The 22,625-nt window shown below is 40.2% G+C and overlaps 1 protein-coding gene across 1 annotated transcript in view; it reads left to right on the top strand.

Moving 5' to 3' along the window:
- The window catches only part of LOC123771972 (retinol dehydrogenase 11), a 138,669-nt gene extending 117,131 nt beyond the window's left edge, over nt 1-21,538 (top strand). Inside the window, exon 9 of the mRNA XM_069337895.1 lies at nt 20,880-21,538. Within this exon, the coding sequence (XP_069193996.1) occupies nt 20,880-20,984 (105 nt within the window). The 3' untranslated portion in view covers nt 20,985-21,538. The remainder of the gene's footprint in view (nt 1-20,879) is intronic.
- The last annotated feature ends 1,087 nt before the right edge of the window (nt 21,539-22,625 follow it).

The following is a 22,625-nucleotide window of genomic DNA, read 5'->3' as shown; positions in this document are numbered from 1 at the left end:
TAACCAGTTGTACGAATTCCTGTTCTAAACTGACTTCCCCATTCTTAATCCTTTTGTACCAAGCTCTCTTTTTACCTATAAGGTTCTTCAGATCCTTTGTTATCCACTTTGGATCATTAGTATTCGATCTATTCAATTAATATGGTATACTACATTCCTGGGCTTCGCTTAGAATATTTTTAAATAGGTTATATTTTGAGTCCACATCAAAAACCGCTTTTACGTCACCTATCGCTGGGTTCACGTCTAGCTCTAAGACCGGCCCACACCCCATACCCAAGACTTTCCAATCTATTTGACCCAATAAATTTCTTAGGTTATTGAAATTAGCTTTTCGAAAATCAGGTACTTTAACAGAATTTTCTTCTACAGATTTATTCCATTCTATGCTAAATCTGATAACTTTGTGATCACTGTTCCCTAGCTCACTCCCTATTTCGATGTCCTTAATTTGTGTTTCCATGTTAGTTAACACTAAATCTAAAATATTATTTTCCCGCGTTGGTTCCTTAATGTGTTGCGTAAGAAAGCAATCGTCAATTAATTCTAGAAAATCTTCTGCTTCATTATTCCCTGTTTTGTTCAACCAGTTTATTCCACTAAAATTAAAGTCACCCATGACATAAATACTGTTTGATCTAGATGCTCTAGATATTTCATCCCATAGATACTTTGCTTCCATTCTGTCTAAATTTGGTGGCCTATATATAACTCCTATTATACTATTATTTGCTTTTTCGTTTAATTCTATCCAAATAGTTTCTATCCAATAATAGTGTGAAATAGTTTAAATCCATTTATTTGATATTCAGCTAATAGTTCTCTATTTTCTACATTCATCCACGTTTCAGTAAGCGCGATAATATCTATTTTTTTCTCTGCAGACAAGAGCATTTAATTCGTTTATTTTATTTCTTAGACTTCTACTGTTAGTGTAATATACCCTAAGTGAATTGTTATTTTGAAGCCCTTCAATTTCCCTGATCATTTTGCCAATTCCTTTCTCCCTCAAACACATACTTTTATTACCTCCTTCCTCAAAATCAATTCCCATTCCTCTATCTACTACCTGTTTAAACCCAAACAAACACCTCTAACCACTGGTTCCAACGAGTTCACAACAGCAACAACCCCAGCCCTCGATAGATGCACCCCATCCCGAGCATACATTTCATTTCTTCCATAGAAGTGTCCCCAGTTGTCTATGAAAGATATTGCATTAGATTTGCAATATCTTTCCAGCCGGCAATTGACACCAAGTGCCCTCGACATCCATTCATTTCCCACTCCCTTTCTTGGAAGAATGCCACATATGATCGGGATTCCTCCCTTGCTCCTAACTAATTCTTTTGCTGTCTTGAATCTCTATATTAGTTCCTCACTCCTAACTCGCCGAACATCATTACCCCTTGCCCTAATACAAATATTGGGTTTGTTCCCATTTCCCGTCATAATATCTTTCATGTTTCCAACAATATCACCAATACTAGCTCCCGGATAGCAAACCCTTAACCTGTTCCCCTTATCTCTGGCACAAAAAGTTTTGTCTAAATACCTCACCTTGGAATCTCCCACAACCAAAATTCGCTTTGTTCCTCCCTTTTCCTTTAGGGCACTTTGAGGGACCTGCGCTTCAATGCTACTCGTTGCTTTTGCCTTTGCCTCCTCGTTGAACTACAGGTTCACCACAGCACTCGTCCTCTAACACATCAAATGCGTTAGAAGTCCTTAGGCTATTAGGTGTCGGTTTTGCAAAGGTCTTCTTAAGACCCCTGTCCTTTACAACTTGCCAAGACGAGGTCTTTTTAAGTCTTGGGTATGGGGTGTGGGCCGGTATTGGAGCTAGACGTGAATCCAACGATAGGTGACGTAAAAGGGGTTTTCGATGTGGATTCAAAATATAAGCTATTTAAAAATGTTCTAAGCAAAGCCCAGGAATGTAGTATACCATATAAATTTAATAGATCGAATACTAATGATCCAAAGTGGATAACAAAGGATCTGAAGAACCTTATAGGTAAAAAGAGAGCGTGGTACAAAAGGATTAAGAATATACATTTAGTCAACCACAGTTGTAATCATTGTATTATGCAGTGATGAGTTCAAAACTAAAATAGCGACTCAAATGTACCGCAATTTAAGCAGAATCATACGTTTGGCAACATAGGAGATAAGCTGAACGTGAGAATAAAGGTAACTGCAAAAGGTCTATTGGCACATACAAGGCAGCTCCTATCTATCCACCCAATCACATTCATATATAAATATATATATATATATATATATATATATATATATATATATATATATATATATATATATATATATATATATATATATATATATATATTTATATATGAATTTGATTGGGTGGATATATAGGAGCTGCCTTGTATGTGCCAATAGCATGTTGTAAGTGATTTTGTCCTGGCTTGGAGCTGTATTTTTAGTTTTCTTTGTCGCACTTCTGAGTTCTTTCAGATTGAAAGGTTGGTCAAGTTCGTCAGGTAAGGCTAAAACATCATCTATTTTTTCCATCTTGCTGCTTGAAGTCATCAACAGAGTATGGGTGACAAGAACCCGACCACTCTCATGGAACAGTACAATTATAGTTCCCATTCCAAAACCTAAAGACCCAGGAAATCCAAGACCCATCTCATTATCAAGCTGTCTGGCCAAAACTGCAGAAAGAATGGCCCTTAATCGAATTGAATGGAAAGCCAATCCACTACACCAAAATATGTTTGCTTACAGAAAAGGTGTTGGAACCACAGAATGCCTTAACTCCCTCCTGGATAAAATCAATGACAATCCTGGAATCCTTATTTTTCTAGACCTTGAAAAAACCTTCGAGTTAGCCAGTGCTCCAGCTACACTGTGCTGCCTTGTGGATAAGGAAATCAAAGGACACGCTCTTGCTTTTGCCAAAGGAAGCCTGCTTAACCGAGAAGCTAAAGTCAAATTCCAAGGAAAAACATCGACCTCAAAGAGGCTGGAAAATGGAACTCCACAGGGAGGAATACTAAGCCCCTTCCTCTTCAACTGTCTCATGGAACAATTCGTGAAGCTCTAGCTACCAAAAGCCAAACTTCTTAACTATGCAGACTACTTTGTGGTCATCATCAATGGCAAAGGTGCAAGGAACCATGCACAAAAATGCCTAGATATTATCAGCAGGGAAGCGGAACGCATAGCAGTGAAAATAAACAGCAATAAAACAAAAGCAATGGCCGTTAAAATGAGAACTCAAGACATTAGACTGGCAATACAAGGACAAGAAATTGAGTGGGTTACCTCTTTTCAATACCTAGGAGTCATAATAGACAACCAGTTGAAATTCACTCAAGAAATTGAATATCTTCGGCAACGCTGTAAAGCCAGAAACTCAGCTTTGCGCTCTCTGACCAGTCTTAGAGAGGGTGCACCTCAACTAGTACTCAAAATGTACTACGTTCAAGCAGTTAGGTCACTCATCGACTATGCTGCTCCTGCTCTTACATCCCTCAGTGATAACCAATGGGAGAAACTGGAAGTGTCTCAAAATGATGCTCTGAGAACAATGCTGGGAGCACCTATATGGACGCGTAGAGAGAACCTTAGAATGGAAACAAATTTAGCAGCATTAGAAAACAGGATAAAACAAAGGATAGCCGCCATAATAGGAAAACTTATTGGAACAACCGCCAGGCTGTCAATCAAAGACAGCATACAGAGATCCTTTCAGAAAAATCTACAGTATAGAACAGGCTCATGAATGGATAATGTGGTCAAGGATTTAGAGAAAATGGACCTGAAATGGACCATTAAAAACAAAGGGGAAGATAGACCATATCAACACTTTCGATAGCCTCCTCCATGGGAAGAATCGAATCTAAAGATTACCAGTTAAAAAATCAGCATGTGACCCGCAGAGGCTACAGTTGCATATTGTCCTGGGGACCATTCAGGCTAGTTCGCATTTGTGTTCCTCACGTGTGCCCCAAAGAATGAGGTGATTTGGTAAAATGCTATGCCCAAGATTACTATCCGAGTGCCGGCGGTGGGGTGGTTCAAATAGCCTCGGCTATCACCTCATTATGTCCGGTCGTGATGGTCAAGTGGATTAAGGCGTCTTGTACATACCAGTTGCGTTGCTCCTGGGAGTATGGGTTCGAGTCACTTCTGGGGTGTGAGTTTTCAGTTGCATATTGTCCTGGGGACCATTCAGGCTTGTTCGCATTTGTGTTCCTCACGTGTGCCCCAAAGAATGAGGTGATTTGGTAAAATGCTATGCCCAAGATTACTATCCGAGTGCCGGCGGTGGGGTGGTTCAAATAGCCTCGGCTATCACCTCATTATGTCCGGTCGTGATGGTCAAGTGGATTAAGGCGTCTTGTACATACCAGTTGCGTTGCTCCTGGGAGTATGGGTTCGAGTCTCTTCTGGGGTGTGAGTTTTCAGTTGCATATTGTCCTGGGGACCATTCAGGCTTGTTCGCATTATATATATAGATAGATAGATAGATAGATATAGATATATATATATATATATATAGATAGATAGATAGATAGATAGATATATATATATATATATAGATAGATTATATATATATATATATATATATATATATATATATATATATATATATCACTAAGAACTCTTTGACCCGGCCAGGATTCGAACCCATGCCGTCCAGGATCACCCCTAAACGTACACAGTACCGTGACCACCGCACCAATGATCGTCATTAGACGATCATTGGTGCGGTGGTCACGGTACTGTGTACGTTTAGGGGTGATCCTGGACGGCATGGGTTCGAATCCTGGCCGGGTCAAAGAGTTCTTAGTGATATATGGCTTGCGCGTTCATGCAGCTTTCTCACATATATATATATATATATATATATATATATATATATATATATATATATATATATATATATATAGATAGATATATATATACATATATATATATATATATATATATATATATATATATATATATATATATATAGATATATATATATACAGATATATATATATACATATATATATATATATATATATATATATATATATATATATATATAGATATATATATATACATATATATATATATATATATATATATATATATATATATATATATATATATATATATATAGATATATATATATACATATATATATATATATATATATATATATATATATATATATATATATATATATATATATATATATATATATATATATATATATATATATGTCGTACCTAGTAGCCAGAACTCACTTCTCAGCCTACTATTCAAGGCCCGATTTGCCTAATAAGCCAAGTTTTCCTGAATTAATATATTTACTATAATTTTTTTCTTATGAAATGATAAAGCAACCCTTTTCTCTATGTATGAGGTCATTTTTTTTATTGGAGTTAAAATTAACGTAGATATATGACCGAACCTAACCAACCCTACCTAACCTAACCTAACCTATATTTATAGGTAAGGTTAGGTTAGGTAGCCAAAAAAAGCTAGGTTAGGTTAGGTTAGGTAGGTTAGGTAGACGAAAAAACATTAATTCATGAAAACTTGGCTTATTAGGCAAATCGGGCCTTGAATAGTAGGCTGAGAAGTGCGTTCTGGCTATTAGGTACGACATTATATATATATATATATATATATATATATATATATATATATATATATATATATATATATATATATATATGTCGTACCTAGTAGCCAGAACGCACTTCTCAGCCTACTATGCAAGGCCCGATTTGCCTAATAAGCCAAGTTTTCCTGAATTAATATATTTTCTCTATTTTTTTTTCTTATGAAATGATAAAGCTTCCCATTTCATTATGTATGAGTTCATTTTTTTTTATTGGAGTTAAAATTAACACAGATATATGACCGAACCTAACCAACCCTACCTAACCTAACCTATCCTATCTTTGTAGGTTAGGTTCGGTTAGGTAGCCAAAAAAGGTAGGTTAGGTTAGGTAGTCGAAAAAACATTAATTCATGAAAACTTGGCTTATTAAGCAAATCGGGCCTTGCATAGTAGGCTGAGAAGTGCGTTCTGGCTACTAGGTACGACATATATATATATATATATATATATATATATATATATATATATATATTATATATATATATATATATATATATATATATATATATATATATATATATTTATATATATATATATAAATATATATATATATATATATATATATATATTTACGGTGCTCTCTCCTATCTCTTTCGTTTGCCTGCTTTAAGAGTCATATCAGCTCTCCCTACTGATTCTCTGAGGTTCAGAGAGTCTATTGACACATGTGGTGACCAGACCGGCTGCCAGTTAAGGGAAGGAAGTTACATTATAAGTTGTAAGTAAGGGGAAATTGGCGCCCTGTTATAAAATGAAAAAGTATCCCCTAATGCAGATATGACCTTTTGGAAGAGACACTAGCCGATCGCGGATTGGCCGACTTAGGTCGCGGGCGACCAATCAGGGCCCGCCGTGACGTCACCGAGTGCCCCGGGCGGCGCCAACGTCAGAGTTAACCCGACCTTGGAAGCGACAGGATGCACCTCGGTCAGCTCTCAAGGATTAGAGGCTCTACAAGCCTTTCTTAGTGGATTAGTGCTGGCTATTGCAGCCCATCTGCTGTATTGGAGACCCTGGGCTTCTGGGAAGCAAAAAGGAACCAAGTTTATTGAGCGAAAGAGGGCCAAACTTGGAAAATATTCGGCGACGACACTGGGCGGCGACGCTGGACGTTGAGGGTCTGAAAAGGGGTGGCGGGCAAGCCTAGCTGTGACCGGGTCACATCCACTGAGGGTTTTGGAAGGACGACACCGTGCCTAGGACAAGGAGCAACGCCTTGTGGAAGGGACGAGTGTGGGAAAATAGTGATTAGCTCAGCGCCCATCGATGAACCAGGATTGGGGTAGCTGAATCTCAGAGATTGGAACGGCGACGACGCGAAGGCTCCACGACACCTGAGGACCTGTGGAACGTTCCTGGATCATCGAGGATCGACTCAGGAAGCGTGGGAACCTCACACCATCGAGGGACAGGCGTCGTGAGCCAGGAATGTAAGGTAGATCATTTTCTTTCCCATTATCCCTTTGTGAGTAGGCTAGTTGGGCCACAGTAGTTACTTATGTATGTGGCAACGGGACATTAATACTTTAGTAGTAGAATAGGCTGCAAGGCAGCTTGTGTCCAGGACTGTCAGAGGGGACAGTGTGTATGGATGGCAGGACAGTGAAGAGGAGGCGCCGACGTGGTGAAGAGGCCTTCCTGTGAGAGAGTGTGGGACTCCTGTCTTTCTGCCTAGTTGAAGGAGTGTTGGAGGTCGTGGAAGAAGAGGCTGACGATCTTCAGACTTATTATCCTTATTTTCATATTCATGTATTACTTGTGATTGTATGTGTGATCATGTGATTTGCATCAGTAAATTCACACCTTTTCATTGTGTTTAAGTGTGCCTCCATTATGATATTTCTCTATGAGCATACACGAAGGTTATCATAGTACCACCTAGGGAACACTACGTTCTCTATAGCAGTTCTTATTGCCTGGAGAGTGGTAAAGACAGCACAGACTTACATAAAAGTGTACCCTTAGCCATCCGATCAGTATCAGTGCCTGAATGGTGGCAACTATTAACGTAGTGGCTATAGAGAGGTAAAGCCACACAGACCTTCCTGAGAGAGTACCCTGGGCCAACAGTCTAGTAGCAGGTCTATGGGAGTAGCAATCTTCTGGCTACAAACAATATATAATACACCCACTGAACTGCATTGCTGGGGTGCAGATATAATAACCCAGCTGGCGACCTTGTTAAGAAGAAGATAGAGAAGACAGGCGGGAAAGGAGTTCCTGCAACCTTTTTGTCTGGCAGGCAAGATTCAGGGAGGTTATTGTTATAAGGTAAGCCTGAGTCTTCCTTCACTCCTCCACGGGTCTAGGCCGGAACTGTTAACAGCAGTTTTCCTGTGTTTGACTGAAGGGCTTCCAGGGTGAATCAGTGGCACCCCTTTTGTGGTGGAAGCAAAGACCTGCGGAGGTAGGCATTCTTGGTCCTCTCCTGTGTGACCAAGGAGACTCCGGTGAATCCCGGGAGTCGGAGGGGCTGAGTATTCGGCCTTTTGAGCCCCTAGCAGCCGAGTGCTAGTAGAGCCCCGGCCCCCCCCCCCCACGTGACAGAGAACTGGCGACCTCGCCAGGATTCGAACCCCGGTAGCCAAGAACTGGGAACTTCGCCAGGAAGCGTGGATCAAGCTACAGTGTGGCCCAAATTTCAAGACAAGTGTTGCCAGGGTACAAATACAGTGTGGCCAGTGAATTCAGTGGTACTGTTACTCAACCAGCTAAGGGACTGAAATGGTGAAATTAGTGCCTAGTAACTTGTCTGTGCTGTCGTGTATGCTCGATGATATAGAGATGGAGGAGGACAAAGTAAAGAAATTTACTTATTTAAATAAAGAAACACAAGGGACGAGAGAATTTTGGAAGAGTGTACCAAGGCCCAGCTCCAACAAGTGGCAAACCCCTTTGGGATCAGGTTGAGGACGACTAAGGTAGCGGAGCGAAGGATAGAGATCATGGCACAGCTTACAGCTCGAGAAGAGGCGACGGGAGAGGAGCCATCTCAAGAGGAGCCATCCCGAGGAGAGCCATCGCAAGGTGAACCGTCCCGACTAGAGCCACCCCAAGCGCCTACCAGTGTGGAGGGAATTCACAGTGAACATGGGAGCAGTGTAAGGTCCGGCTGTAGTAAGAGGAGCCTGCAACTAGAAATAATGAAGATGCAACTGGAAGCCCAGCTGCGACGAGAGGAGACAGAAGCACGGCTGCAGCTGCAGCGAGAGGAACGTTCAGCTGAGCTGCAGCGAGAGGAACGTGCAGCTGAGCTGCAGCGAGAGGAGCGAGAAGCTCGGCTGCAGCGAGAAGGAGAGAGACAGCTGCGACTGGAGGAGATAAAGGCAAAAAAAGAAGTCGAGTTGCGTCGCGTTGAACGTGGTCTGCCCTCACTACCTGCATGGCGGGATGACCTCAAGGTAAGGGAACGTGACTTACCTACGTTCGAACCACAAGAAGCTGAGGCGTTCTTCGAACACTTTGAATGGATAGCAACTCTGAAGGAGTGGCCGGAAGATGATTGGGCTGCTCTGGTCCAGGGCAGGTAGACTGGTGAGGCCCGGGAAGCCTACAACATGCTGGACCTAGAGGAGTGTACTAGTTACGACGCGATTAAGAATGCGGTGCTCCACTCATTCCGGCTGACTCCGGAGATGTACCGGAAGCGGTTCAGAGAGTGTGCAAGAGCGTCGGGGAAGACTTACGCCGAGACCGCCAGGGATATGGAACGGAAATTCCTACGATGGTTGAAGGCGGAGGAAGTGGAGTCGGCGGATGATATCAAACGACTGATAGTGATGGAGAAGTTTATGTCAGTGCTCCATCCTGAGTTGCGAGTAAGGGTGAGAGAAGCAGGTATTAAGGACCTGAAGGCTGCAGCGGACCGAGCCGACATGCTGGAGGAGGCACTACATCTCAGGAGGGAGGGGCCACCCAGACACTCGCCTTACCCCAGGTCGGGAGGGAACCTTAGGAGTTCAGGAGGGGCAAGGACGGGTGGGGACTCTCCCAAGAGTAGTGTGCCCGATGAAGTAACCCGGTTCAAAAGCTCAAGGGACGCAGGAAGGAAGCCCCAAGCTGTGAGCAGTGGACCTAGCTCGGGAGCAAGTGCTGCAGTCTCGGACACGACGACAGGGAGTCCAAGGAGGACCCAGGGAACGTCTGCAAGTGGTACCACCAGAGGGACTGGCGAGTAGCCGCCCAGGGGAGGCAGCCGATGCTTCAACTGTGGTGTGAGAGGACATTATGCCCGCGAGTGTGAGGAGCACCAAAGGAATATAGGACTAATGTTGGAAGAGGAGAGAGTGTTTGTTCACACCCCATATTATAATGGACCCAACGTGAATGGTTGGGAAATGAAGTTGGGTGAACATCCCTTCGTTTTCGGGGCCAACGTGAAGTTTGGAAAGTCAGACCCAGTGGATGTTGCCGTTCTTCGAGATACGGGTGCTGACATAAGTATGGTAACCAGGAGTATTCTCCCCAAGGAATTTAATGATTCACCTGTGGGAGTGGTGAGGATACGCAGTGTGGGGGAGGAATATAGGTTGCCACTTCACGAAGTACAGCTGATTGCCGACTGCGGAGTCGAGAAAGCTATAGTAGCTGTAGCCCCTAAATTAACCATAGAGCATGTACAGATGGTGCTGGGTAATGACCTCGGATGAGGCAGGATACAACCCGATTGGGCCAGGAGTGCCTATGTTGCAAACAGCGGTACAACCCTGCCAGGTGAGGTATCGGTCGTTCCAGATGGTAATGAGGAAGCCGACTTCGCCAGGGGAAACGTCGCCAGAGACGACGACAACGAGGGCGAGAGTGCAGAGAGGTCGTCGGAGGTTGTGGAAAACCCCGACGAGGACCTCCGACTAAGCCTGATGATGCGTGTGGAGGAGTGGCGAGGAGCAGCTGTACAAACGCCTGGGGCGGAGAAGAGGCTGCAGACCGCACTCCCTCCACACAGAAACGTGAATAAAGTAAGCTCAGTGGATGGGCGAACGGCAGTGAGGGGCAGAGTGGAGGAGCCACGACGCAGTGCACCCTATGCCGGCCAGATGAATAGTGGTAGGTGCAAGATGAACCACTGGGGCGAGGTGAGCCACAGGGAGGTGGATGAGCCCAACCACAAACCGAAGAAGACGTCTGCAGGGAAGAGAATCTCATGGAGGAGTGAAAATGTTCGTCGGGAACGAAGGAGCGAATGGTATAGGAAAGGCAATACGAAGAAAGCAGTGAATAGGTACACCCAGGGTAGGCGCCAGCCTAACCAGAGGGGCATTGGGCCATCGCAAAAGCCTAGTGTGGAAGAGAGGAAGCTGCTGGATGGAGTACAGGTTACAAGTGCCACTGTGAGGAGACAACGCACCTATGGGAGAAGAGGAACAGAGAAGAGAGAAGATTGGCGAAGAGGAGATCATGAGAGGAAACATGGAGTACCTGTAGGACGCAGTGGAAGTGCAAGACTATCTCGGAATGCACGACGCGGTGGAAGCGCTGCATGCACTGAATCTTACAGTGGTAACGAGCCGTGGGAGTACACTCGTGGCCACGGAGAGAGGATTTCTTATAGGTGTTCAGGGAACACCCATCACACCCGGTCCTATGCGAGGTGGAGATATAATGAGGCAAGTGACTGACAAGGTGGTACGAGCCACGTCACCAACTGGAGGAGTGACACTTCAGGAACGGAGGGAGCAAGAGTATAGGTTGCCCTCTTGAGTGCTGCTCTTCCGATATGACTCTTATTTTAAGGGGAGGGGTATGTTATGGTGCTCTCTCCTATCTCTTTCGTTTGCCTGCTTTAACAGTCATATCAGCTCTCCCTACTGATTCTCTGAGGTTCAGGGAGTCTATTGACACATGTGGTGACCAGACCGGCTGCCAGTTAAGGGAAGGAAGTTACATTATAAGTGGTAAGTAAGGGGAAATTGGCGCCCTGTTATAAAATGAAAGAGTATCCCCTAATGCAGATATGACCTTTTGGAAGGGACACTAGCCGATCGCGAATTGGCCGACTTAGGTCGCGGGCGACCAATCAGAGCCCGCCGTGACGTCACCGAGTGCCCCAGGCGGCGCCAACGTCAGAGTTAACCCGACCTTGGAAGCGACAGGATGCACCTCGGTCAGCTCTCAAGGATTAGAGGCTCTACAAGCCTTTCTTAGTGGATTAGTGCTGGCTATTGCAGCCCATCTGCTGTATTGGAGACCCCACGCTTCTGGGAAGCAAAAAGGAACCAAGTTTATTGAGCGAAAGAGTGCCAAACTTGGAAAATATTTGGCGACGACGCTGGGCGGCGACGCTGGACGTTGAGGGTCTGAAAAGGTGTGGCGGGCAAGCCTAGCTGTGACTGGGTCACATCCACTGAGGGTTTTGAAAGGACGACACCGTGCCTAGGACAAGGAGCAACGCCTTGTGGAAGGGGCGAGTGTGGGAAAATAGTGATTAGCTCAGCGCCCATCGATGAACCAAGATTGGGGTAGCTGAATCTCAGGGATTGGAACGGCGACGACGCGAAGGCTCCACGACACCTGAGGACCTGTGGAAGGTTCCTGGATCATCGAGGATCGACTCAGGAAGCGTGGGAACCTCACACCATCGAGGGACAGGCGTCGTGAGCCAGGAATGTAAGGTAGATCATTTTCCCTCCCAATACCCCTTTTTGTGGCTAGTTGGGCCACAGTAGTTACTTATGTATGTGGCAACGGGACATTAATACTTTAGTAGTAGAATAGGCTGCAAGGCAGCTTGTGTCCAGGACTGTCAGAGGGGACAGTGTGTATGGATGGCAGGACAGTGAAGAGGAGGCGCCGACGTGGTGAAGAGGCCTTCCTGTGAGAGAGTGTGGGACTCCTGTCTTTCTGCCCAGTTGAAGGAGTGTTGGAGGTCGTGGAAGAAGAGGCTGACGATCTTCAGACTTATTATCCTTATTTTCATATTCATGTATTACTTGTGATTGTATGTGTGATCATGTGATTTGCATCAGTAAATTCACACCTTTTCATTGTGTTTAAGTGTGCCGAGTGCCTAGCAGCCGAGTGCTAGTAGAGCCCCGGCCCCCCCCCCCCCACGTGACAATATATATATATATATATATATATATATATATATATATATATATATATATATATATATATATATAATGTTGTACCTAGTAGCCAGAACGTTGTATTCGGCCTACTAAGCAAGGCCCGATTTACCTAATAAGCTAAGTTTTCCTGAATTAATATATTTTCTCTATTTTTTTTTCTTATGAAATGATAAAGCTACCCATTTCATTATGTATGAAGTCAATTTATTTTTATTGGAGTTAAAATTAACGTAGATATATGGCCGAACCTAACTAACACTACCTAACCTAACCTATTTTTATAGGTTAGGTAGCCGAAAAAGTTAGGTTAGGTTAGGTTAGGTTAGGTAGGTTAGGTAGTCGAAAAACAATTAATTCATGAAAACCTGGCTTATTAGGCAAATCGGGCCTTGCATAGTAGACTGAGAAGTGCGTTCTGGCTACTAGGTACGACATACATATATATAATATATATTTATATATATATATATATATATGTCGTACCTAATAGCCAGAACGCACTTCTCAGCCTACTATTCAAGGCCCGATTTGCCTAATAAGCCAAGTTTTCATGAATTAATGTTTTTTCGTCTACCTAACCTACCTAACCTAACCTAACCTAGCTTTTTTTGGCTACCTAACCTAACCTTACCTATAAATATAGGTTAGGTTAGGTTAGGTAGGGTTGGTTAGGTTCGGTCATATATCTACGTTAATTTTAACTCCAATAAAAAAAAATTGACCTCATACATAGAGAAAAGGGTTGCTTTATCATTTCATAAGAAAAAAATTATAGTAAATATATTAATTCAGGAAAACTTGGCTTATTAGGCAAATCGGGCCTTGAATAGTAGGCTGAGAAGTGAGTTCTGGCTACTAGGTACGACATATATATATATATATATATATATATATATATATATATATATATATATGTCGTACCTAGCAGCCAGAACGCACTTCTCAGCCTACTATGCAAGCCCCGATTTGCCTAATAAGCCAAGTTTTCATGAATTAATTGTTTTTCGACTACCTAACCTACCTAACCTAACCTAACCTATCTTTTTCAGCTACCTAACCCAACCTAACCTATAAAGATAGGTTAGGTTAGGTTAGGTAGGGTTGGTTAGGTTCGGTCATATATCTACGTTAATTTTAACTCCAATAAAAAAAAATTTACCTCATACATAATGAAATGAGTAGCTCTATCATTTCATAAGAAAAAAATTAGAGAAAATATATTAATTCGTGAAAACTTGGCTTATTAGGCAAATTCTGCCTTGCATAGTAGGCTGAGAAGTGCGTTCTGGCTACTAGGTACGACATATATATATATATATATATATATATATATATATATATATATATATATATATTATATATATATATATATATATATATATATATATATATATATATATATATATATATGAATGAAAACTCACACCCCAGAAGTGACTCGAACCCATACTCCCAGGAGCAACGCAACTGATAACTACAGGGCGCCTTAATCCACTTGACCATCACGGCCGTCAAAAGAAAGTGATAAACGAGGCTATTTGAGCCACTTCCCCGACGGCAACTCGGATGGTAATCTTGGGCATAGCATTTCACCAAATCACCTCATTCTTTGGGGCACACGTGAGGAACACAAATACGAACAAGCCTGAATGGTCCCCAGGATTATATGCGAATGAAAACTCACACCCCAGAAGTGACTCGAACCCATACTCCCAGGAGCAACTCAACTGGTAACTACAGGGCGCCTTAATCCACTTGACCATCACGGCTGTCAAAAGGAAGTGATAGCCGAGGCTATTTGAGCCACTTCCCCGACGGCAACTCGGATGGTAATTTTGGGCATAGCATTTCACCAAATCACCTCATTCTTTGGGGCACACGTGAGGAACACAAATGCAAACAAGCCTGAACCATTCAGGCTTGTTCGCATTTGTGTTCCTCACTTGTGCCCCAAAGAATGAGGTGATTTGGTGAAATGCTATGCCCAAGATTACCATCCGAGTTGCCGTCGGGGAAGTGGCTCAAATAGCCTCGGCTATCACTTCCTTTTGACGGCCGTGATGGTCAAGTGGATTAAGGCGCCCTGTAGTTACCAGTTGCGTTGCACCTGGGAATATGGGTTCGAGTCACTTCTGGGGTGTGAGTTTTCATTCGCATATAGTCCTGGGGACCATTCAGGCTTGTTCGCATATATATATATATATATATATATATATATATATATATATATATATATATATATATATATATATATATATATATATATATATATATATATATATATATATATATATGTTGTACCTAGTAGCCAGAACGCAGATCTTGGCCTACTATGCAAGGCCCGATTTGCCTAATAAGCTAAGTTTTCCAGAATTTAAATATTGTTTCTCAATTTTTCTGTACGAAATGATAAAGCTATTCATTTCATTATGTATGAGCTTGTTTTTTTTTTTTAATTTGAGTTAAAATCAACGTACATAAATGACCGAACCCAACCAACCCTACCTAACCTAACCTAAACTAACAAAATTAAATCAATAATTTATGTTCTTAATTTAATATTATAATAATAATATTTATATATAAACCAATAGGAAACAATTTATTAAAAATAATCACTTGACCTATTTGGCAAATCGAGCCTTGCATAGTAGGCCGAGAGGTGCTTTCTGGCTACTAGATACGACAAATATATATATATATATGTCGTACCTAATAGCCAGAACGCACTTCTCTGCCTACTATTCAAGGCCCGATTTGCCTAATAAGCCAAGTTTTCATGAATTAATGTTTTTTCGTCTACCTAACCTACCTAACCTAACCTAACCTAGCTTTTTTTGGCTACCTAACCTAACCTTACCTATAAATATAGGTTAGGTTAGGTTAGGTAGGGTTGGTTAGGTTCGGTCATATATCTACGTTAATTTTAACTCCAATAAAAAAAAATTGACCTCATACATAGAGAAAAGGGTTGCTTTATCATTTCATAAGAAAAAAATTATAGTAAATATATTAATTCAGGAAAACTTGGCTTATTAGGCAAATCGGGCCTTGAATAGTAGGCTGAAAAGTGAGTTCTGGCTACTAGGTACGACATATATATATATATATATATATATATATATATATTATATATATATATATATATGTCGTACCTAATAGCCAGAACGCACTTCTCAGCCTACTATTCAAGGCCCGATTTGCCTAATAAGCCAAGTTTTCATGAATTAATGTTTTTTCGTCTACCTAACCTACCTAACCTAACCTAACCTAGCTTTTTTTGGCTACCTAACCTAACCTTACCTATAAATATAGGTTAGGTTAGGTTAGGTAGGGTTGGTTAGGTTCGGTCATATATCTACGTTAATTTTAACTCCAATAAAAAAAAATTGACCTCATACATAGAGAAAAGGGTTGCTTTATCATTTCATAAGAAAAAAATTATAGTAAATATATTAATTCAGGAAAACTTGGCTTATTAGGCAAATCAGGCCTTGAATAGTAGGCGGAGAAGTGAGTTCTGGCTACTAGGTACGACATATATATATATATATATATATGTCGTACCTAATAGCCAGAACGCACTTCTCAGCCTACTATTCAAGGCCCGATTTGCCTAATAAGCCAAGTTTTCATGAATTAATGTTTTTTCGTCTACCTAACCTACCTAACCTAACCTAACCTAGCTTTTTTTGGCTACCTAACCTAACCTTACCTATAAATATAGGTTAGGTTAGGTTAGGTAGGGTTGGTTAGGTTCGGTCATATATCTACGTTAATTTTAACTCCAATAAAAAAAAATTGACCTCATACATAGAGAAAAGGGTTGCTTTATCATTTCATAAGAAAAAAATTATAGTAAATATATTAATTCAGGAAAACTTGGCTTATTAGGCAAATCGGGCCTTGAATAGTAGGCTGAGAAGTGAGTTCTGGCTACTAGGTACGACATATATATATATATATATATATATATATATATATATATATATATGTCGTACCTAGTAGCCAGAACGCACTTCTCAGTCTACTATGCAAGGCCCGATTTGCCTAATAAGCCAAGTTTTCATGAATTAATTGTTTTTCGTCTACCTAACCTACCTAACCTAACCTAACTTTTTCGGCTACCTAACCTAACCTAACCTATAAAGATAGGTTAGGTTAGGTAGGGTTGGTTAGGTTCGGTCATATATCTACGTTAATTTTAACTCCAATAAAAAAAATTGACCTCATACATAATGAAATTCGTAGCAATATCATTTCATAAGAAAAAAAATAGAGAAAATATATTAATTCAGGAAAACTTGGCTTATTAGGCAAATCGGGACTTGCATAGTAGGTCAAAAAGTGCGTTCTGGCTACTAGGTACGACATATATATATATATATATATATATATATATATATATATGTCGTACCTAATAGCCAGAACGCACTTCTCAGCCTACTATTCAAGGCCCGATTTGCCTAATAAGCCAAGTTTTCCTGAATTAATGTTTTTTCGTCTACCTAACCTACCTAACCTAACCTAACCTAGCTTTTTTTGGCTACCTAACCTAACCTTACCTATAAATATAGGTTAGGTTAGGTTAGGTAGGGTTGGTTAGGTTCGGTCATATATCTTCGTTAATTTTAACTCCAATAAATAAAAATTGACCTCATACATAGAGAAAAGGGTTGCTTTATCATTTCATAAGAAAAAAATTATAGTAAATATATTAATTCAGGAAAACTTGGCTTATTAGGCAAATCGGGCCTTGAATAGTAGGCTGAGAAGTGAGTTCTGGCTACTAGGTACGACATATATATATATATATATATATATATATATATATATATATTATATATATATATATATGTCGTACCTAATAGCCAGAACGCCCTTCTCAGCCTACAATGCAAGGCCGAATTTGCCTAATAAGCCAAGTTTTCATGAATTAATTGTTTTTCGAGTACCTAACCTACCTAACATAACCTAACCTAGCTTTTTCGGCTACCTAACCTAACCTAACCTATAAAGATGGGTTAGGTTAGGTTAGGTAGGGTTGGTTAGGTTCAGTCATATATCTACGTTAGTTTTAACTCCAATAAAAAAAAATTGACTATATGTCGTACCTAGTAGCCAGAACGCACTTCTCAGCCTACAATGCAAGGCCCAATTTGAATAATAAGCCAAGTTTTCCTGAATTAATATATTTTCTCTAATTTTTTCCTTATGAAATGATAAAGCTACCCATTTCATTATGTATTAGGTCAATTTTTTTTTATTGGAGTTAAAACTAACGTAGATATATGACTGAACCTAACCAACCCTACCTAACCTAACCTAACCCATCTTTATAGGTTAGGTTAGGTTAGGTAGCCGAAAAAGCTAGGTTAGGTTATGTTAGGTAGGTTAGGTACTCGAACAACAATTAATTCATGAAAACTTGGCTTATTAGGCAAATTCGGCCTTGCATTGTAGGCTGAGAAGGGCGTTCTGGCTATTAGGTACGCCATATATATATATATATATATATATATATATATATATATATGTCGTACCTAGTAGCCAGAACGCACTTCTCAGCCTACTATGCAAGGCCCGATTTGCCTAATAAGCCAAGTTTTCCTGAATTAATATATTTTCTCTAATTGTTTTCTTATGAAATGAGAAAATTACCCATTTCATAATGTATGAGGTCAATTTTTTTTTATTGGAGTTAAAATTACCGTAGATATATGACCGAACCTAACCGACCCTACCTAACCTAACCTAACCTATCTTTATAGGTTAGGTTAGGTTAGGTACCCGAAAAAGTTAGGTTAGGTTAGGTAGGTTAGGTAGTCGAAAAACAATTAATTCATGAAAACTTGGCCTTTTAGGCAAATCGGGCCTTGCATAGTAGGCTGAGAAATGCGTTCTGGCTACTAGGTACGACATATATATAATATATATATATATATATATATATATATATATATATGTCGTACCTAGTAGCCAGAACTCACTTCTATGCCTACTATGCAAGACCCGATTTGCCTAATAAGCCAAGTTTTCATGAATTAATTGTTTTTCGACTACCTAACCTACCTAACCTAACCTAACCTAACTTTTTCGGCTACCTAACCTAACCTAACCTATAAAGATAGGTTAGGTTAGGTTAGGTAGGGTTGGTTAGGTTCGGTCATATATCTACGTTAATTTTAACTCCAATAAAAAAAATTGACCTCATACGTAATGAAATTGGTAGCTTTATCATTTCATAAGAAAAAAAATTGAGAAAACATATTAATTTAGTAAAACTTGGCTTATTAGGCAAATCGGGCCTTGCATTGTAGGCTGAGAAGTGAGTTCTGGCTATTAGGTACGACATATATATATATATATATATATATATATATATATATATATATATATATATATATGTCGTACCTAGTAGCCAGAACTCACTTCTCAGCCTACTATTCAAGGCCCGATTTGCCTAATAAGCCAAGTTTTCATGAATTAATGTTTTTTCGTCTACCTAACCTACCTAACCTAACCTAACCTAGCTTTTTTTGGCTACCTAACCTAACCTTACCTATAAATATAGGTTAGGTTAGGTTAGGTAGGATTGGTTAGGTTCGGTCATATATCTACGTTAATTTTAACTCCAATAAAAAAAAAATTGACCTCATACATAGAGAAAAGGGTTGCTTTATCATTTCATAAGAAAAAAATTATAGTAAATATATTAATTCAGGAAAACTTGGCTTATTAGGCAAATCGGGCCTTGAATAGTAGGCTGAGAAGTGCGTTCTGGCTACTAGGTACGACATATATATATATATATATATATATATATATATATATATATATATATATATATATATATATATATGTATATATATATTTGTCGTATCTAGTAGCCAGAAAGCACCTCTCGGCCTACTATGCAAGGCTCGATTTGCCAAATAGGTCAAGTGATTATTTTTAATAAATTGTTTCCTATTGGTTTATATATAAATATTATTATTATTATATTACATTAAGAACATAAATTATTGATTTAATTTTGTTAGTTTAGGTTAGGTTAGGTAGGGTTGGTTGGGTTCGGTCATTTATATTATATATATATATATATATATATATATATATATATATATATATATATATATATATATATATATATATATATATATATATATATATACATATATACATGTGTAGTGCCTCACAGATGTCAAGCCGCCTGCTATCGCTGCATCTATCGATGATTTCTGTGTTGTTTGCTAAGATTTCTCTGGTGATGGTCTGGTTGTGAGAAGAGATTATATGTTCCTTAATGGAGCCCTGTTGCTTATGCATCGTTAATCGCCTGGAAAGAGATGTTGTTGTCTTGCCTATATACTGAGTTCTTTGAGGCTTACAGTCTCCAAGTGGACATTTGAAGGCATAGACGACGTTGGTCTCTTTTAAAGCGTTCTGCTTTGTGTATGGAGAGTTTCTCATGAGTAGGCTGGCCGTTTTTTTGGTTTTATAGTAAATCGTCAGTTGTATCTTCTGATTTTTGTCTGTAGGGATAACGTTTTTATTAACAATATCTTTCAGGACTTTTTCCTCCGTTTCATGAGCTGTGGAAAAGAAGTTCCTGTAAAATAGTTTAATAGGGGGTATAGGTGTTGTGTTAGTTGTCTCTTCAGAGGCTGCATGGCGTTTCACCTTCCTTCTTATGATGTCTTCAACGAAACCATTGGAGAAGTCGTTGTTGACTGGGACCTGCCTTACCCTACAAAGTTCTTCATCGACTTGCTTCCATCCTGAGCTGTGACTGAGAGCACGGTCGACATAAGCGTTAACAACACTCCTTTTGTACCTCTCTGGGCAGTCACTGTTGGCATTTATGCACATTCGTATGTTTGTTTCCTTAGTGTAGACTGCAGTGTGGAAGCCTCCGCTCATTTCGATGACTGTTACATCTAGAAATGGCAGCTTCCCATCCTTCTCTATCTCGTAAGTGAAACGCAACACAGAATTCTGCTCCCCCACCACCACCAACTTCCACAACCTACAACTACTCCCACAGCCACGCCAACAACACCACATTACTCCACAACTCCCATATCCCCCATCATCACCCACATACCCCCACCACCACTCCCTCATGCTCTATAATCCTAACTCTTCCTCATCAGCAAAGTAACACCTCCAACTTGGCGCAAGACCCTGATCTGGCTAAGAAGTTATGGGACACTAGTGAGCAGCTAGTGAAACTTAAACCCGAGGAGAGGCACTACTAGCGGCCTACCACCGCCTGGACCCGGGGAGAGGCACTACTAGCGGCCTACCACCGCCTGGACCCGGGGAGAGGCACTACTAGCGGCCTACCACCGCCTGGACCCGGGGAGAGGCACTACTAGCGGCCTACCACCGCCTTGACCCGGGGAGAGGCACTACTAGCGGCCTACCACCGCCTGGACCCGGGGAGAGGCACTACTAGCGGCCTACCATCGCCTGGACCCGAGGAGAGGCACTACTAGCCACTTACCATCACCTGGGCCCGGGGAGAGGACTACTAGCCACCTACTATCACCTGGACCCAGGGAGAGGCACTATACCCAGAAAACACAAACGTTTGTGAACGTTTTTAAGAGGTGCCAGAAATAAATTAGTATTAGTACTGATTTAAATACGTCTTTCTGACGTTAAAACAATTAGAGATACCTAAAAACATATATTCTTGAGACACAATTGTTTAAGATTTATGTAAAAACCTAAAAATAATAGTGGATATTATGCAATTATAATATTTTCATCCTTTACATTTAAAAATAAACAATGTTCAGTCAACTTTTTTTATGTTTAATTCATGTAAACTATCCAATTTACGTTATTATAACAAAAAAATATAGTTTGTATGATGTCAAAATAACGTTATTTACACATCTTTTTACGTTGTTATGATGTTATATTAACGTTTAATTAATGTATGAAAAAAATAATCATATTGAACTTTGTGTTTTAAACCTTGTAAAATTATCGTAAAACTTGGAATAAGACAGTAAGCATGCTTTATTTTTGAAAATATAGAAAGAAATAAAAAACATATTTCAACATAAAAAACATATATATAACATAAATTAACTACATGAGAGTTGGAACTCTGTAACATTGCAAATATGTATTTCACAAATCTCTGAGCTTCTATAATACCCATTGTCCATTGCTAACCAATCAATTCACAGCCAGAAGGACAAACAACCCTTTAGCTTATAATATGTTTTTGAACATAAAAAGTTAAGAAAATCCAGAAAACTGTTGAAGCCCATACATGGAAGCTCCTGTTAAAATCCACTCAAACTTATTCAGATATATGTTTAACCTATGCTTTAAGCAATCAAGGGATCCTATGTCAAATATGTTATACTGTAATTGGTTCCACAAATCGACAACCCTGTTCCAGAACTAGTATTTACCCAGCTCGTTCCTAAATGTAAATTTATCCAATTTATAGCCATTTGTGCACGTTCGCTTGTGTTATTATATTTAATATCCTAACTGTTAATATGATAAACAAAACACTCACCAGAAGATATGGAGACGACGACGTTTCTGCTTGATAATGGTCCAGGACGGACCGAAACGTGGTCATCTCCTGATCTTCTGATGCGTGGTTTCGTCATCATATCTTCTGCCACGTTATTGTGATTCATCTGATTGATGAAGATTAAGTCACCAAGAGGTGGCATAGGCATGGATAGCCTGTAAGTGGTTGACTTTTCAGAGTGAATATGATCTTTGGTCGTGAAAGGATATACTGTGCTGAACTCTCATTTATATCGTCAGTTCATACTATGTGGCTGCTGCTGGATACTGCTTGACAGTATTTATGAGGGTGACCAGCTGCTGGATACACACACAGAGATCACACTAACGTGATG

The sequence above is a fragment of the Procambarus clarkii genome, chromosome 38, assembly GCF_040958095.1.
Source record: "Procambarus clarkii isolate CNS0578487 chromosome 38, FALCON_Pclarkii_2.0, whole genome shotgun sequence".
NCBI lineage: Eukaryota > Metazoa > Arthropoda > Malacostraca > Decapoda > Cambaridae > Procambarus > Procambarus clarkii.
This window is presented reverse-complemented; position numbering and strand designations above follow the sequence as displayed.